This window comes from Aplysia californica, unplaced genomic scaffold, assembly GCF_000002075.1.
Source record: "Aplysia californica isolate F4 #8 unplaced genomic scaffold, AplCal3.0 scaffold00185, whole genome shotgun sequence".
Lineage (NCBI taxonomy): Eukaryota > Metazoa > Mollusca > Gastropoda > Aplysiida > Aplysiidae > Aplysia > Aplysia californica.
The window spans coordinates 746,456-748,402 of NW_004797455.1; the positions used below are offsets into that span (position 1 = coordinate 746,456).

Sequence of the window (1,947 nt, forward strand, 5' to 3'; positions counted from 1 at the left end):
GGAGGAGGCAGAGACACAGTCACAGAGAAAGAACCATTCCTTGTTCCACGAGATGTTATCGTGTTTCAGTAGGCCTACCAGGACTGAACTGTAATGTTCAAAATAACCCAAGTCATGGGGTGCTCGGGACATACGGTGAAGAAGAACCCGCCCCAGCAAAATAAAAAAAACACTCAAAAACAAAAACAACGGAAGGCGAAGACGTGATAGGAAGGGTCTGGCGCAAAGCTGACCTGCTGTGACGCGTTGTTTGTGTAGAGGGAGGCGTTCTTTCTCCCTAGTATGTGGATCTGTTGTCGCTGTGCTGCTTTCTGGTCCGTCAGCACTTGTCTGTCTTTCTCGATCGTGAGAATGTAACTGGTCAGATGGTCGTGATCCATTGCGTACTCTCGCATCTGTTCACAGACAGACATTCCGGGTGAAAGTATAACAGTCTGAATATAAGTAAATTTAAGCTTCTTTCCTGCATGATGTCACGGCCATCCACATGCCACTCCACAGATCTCGGATATATGCGTAGTAAGTCAAGTAAGTTTTGACTGGAAGGTTGAAATGAACTGTTACCGGCTGGCCGTTCGGTTGAGTATTTATTTTAGCTTTCAAAAGCAACTGTAGAACACCCCCCCCCCTCCCCGGGAGGATATATGAAAAATTAGGTATATTTCAGTTACCAGTGCGAAATACAACATGATACATGGTGTATTAATACTTTAGAAAAGGAGTACCAGATAGTCGTAGAACGCTGCAGTAAAGTGCTTTTTCAGCTACAATGTAGTTTGAACATAGTCTTGATCTAGCATGACTGTGGTCGATCACTTGCCAGGTAAAAAAAGGAGTGTAGAAGTAGTTATCCTCAGGGTAAGGCGTTTGCTTCTCATGCTGAGAAAACGGATCGACACGACCCCGGTAGCGGCAAAAAAAAATCTTGGATACCTCAAAAGTGGACATGTGGGGGCTCTCGTGGTCTAGAGGTTAAGGTGTTCACCTCTCCTTCAAAGGTCCCAGGTTCGAATCCGGTTAGCGACCGAAAAAAAATCGATAAAAGTAGGCTTCAGTCGCCACCCGGGCAAAATTCTAAATTTCCTCCCCACTGAAAATGTTTGGTGTGTCCCGCGCGCCCATATGACCTTATGCAGTTGTGAGTGTAAAACCCTTATCATTACCAGAAAAAGTGGCATGTGCTTTAACTTTAATCTAAGGACGCCCTGACCGTTAAAAGTCAAATAGGGAAAGACGAACGTGCATAAATCGGCTGCCCTGAAAATTCTAAATTAAAATCACTACCAGTTGCAAAATCGGAAAAGGCTTCGGTACAATATAATCAAATGTGGGCACCTTCGAAAAACTACGTGCGGCTGGGGGGCGTTGTTCTTCTCGTAAAATAGGCATCTTTTACATACATGTATTTGGCAACTTGGAAACACATGTGTCACTTTGCCCATAAAACTACGACAGCTACAGAGTTGAAAGTTGGCAAGTACCTGCAAAAAGATAGAAAGTTCCCCTTGACGGAGCCCGATTTTTTATTTATTCTTTTCTTGAATTTAGAAAAAAAGTTTCCGTCCTTCTTTGGTCTTTGCGATTATTCCACTGAGATACGAAACAAATCTGCGTAGCTGCCCGTCACAGCGGAAGTGCAGGAAATGATAGTTCGTGAGGCACATTTTGTTTTGAGTGTATAGATCTAGACCTTCTAATTTTTTGCATCTCTCAAGATTTATCGTTCCATTCCAGTAGAGTTTATAGTAAACCAATAACTTTCAGTTGATATTAATGCACCGATCATTCCTTTCATGGAAAGGGGACCCGCTCATAACATGTATTATAATAATGTGTGAATTCTCTTGCTCTGTGGGTAGCGATCGAAGAAGAAGGAGGAGGGAGAGGTGGGGGAGAAGAAGAAGAAGAAGAAGAAGAAGAAGAAAGAAGAAGAAGAAGAAGAAGAAG

General features: G+C 43.2%; 1 protein-coding gene across 1 annotated transcript in view; it reads right to left on the bottom strand.

Annotated features, from left to right (window-relative positions):
* The window catches only part of LOC101857115 (cilia- and flagella-associated protein 58), a gene marked incomplete at its 5' end in the record, with an annotated part of 35,134 nt that overhangs the window by 15,647 nt on the left and 17,540 nt on the right, over positions 1-1,947 (bottom strand). Inside the window, 1 exon segment of the mRNA XM_005098508.3 lies at positions 234-395. Coding sequence (XP_005098565.2) covers positions 234-395 — 162 coding nt within the window.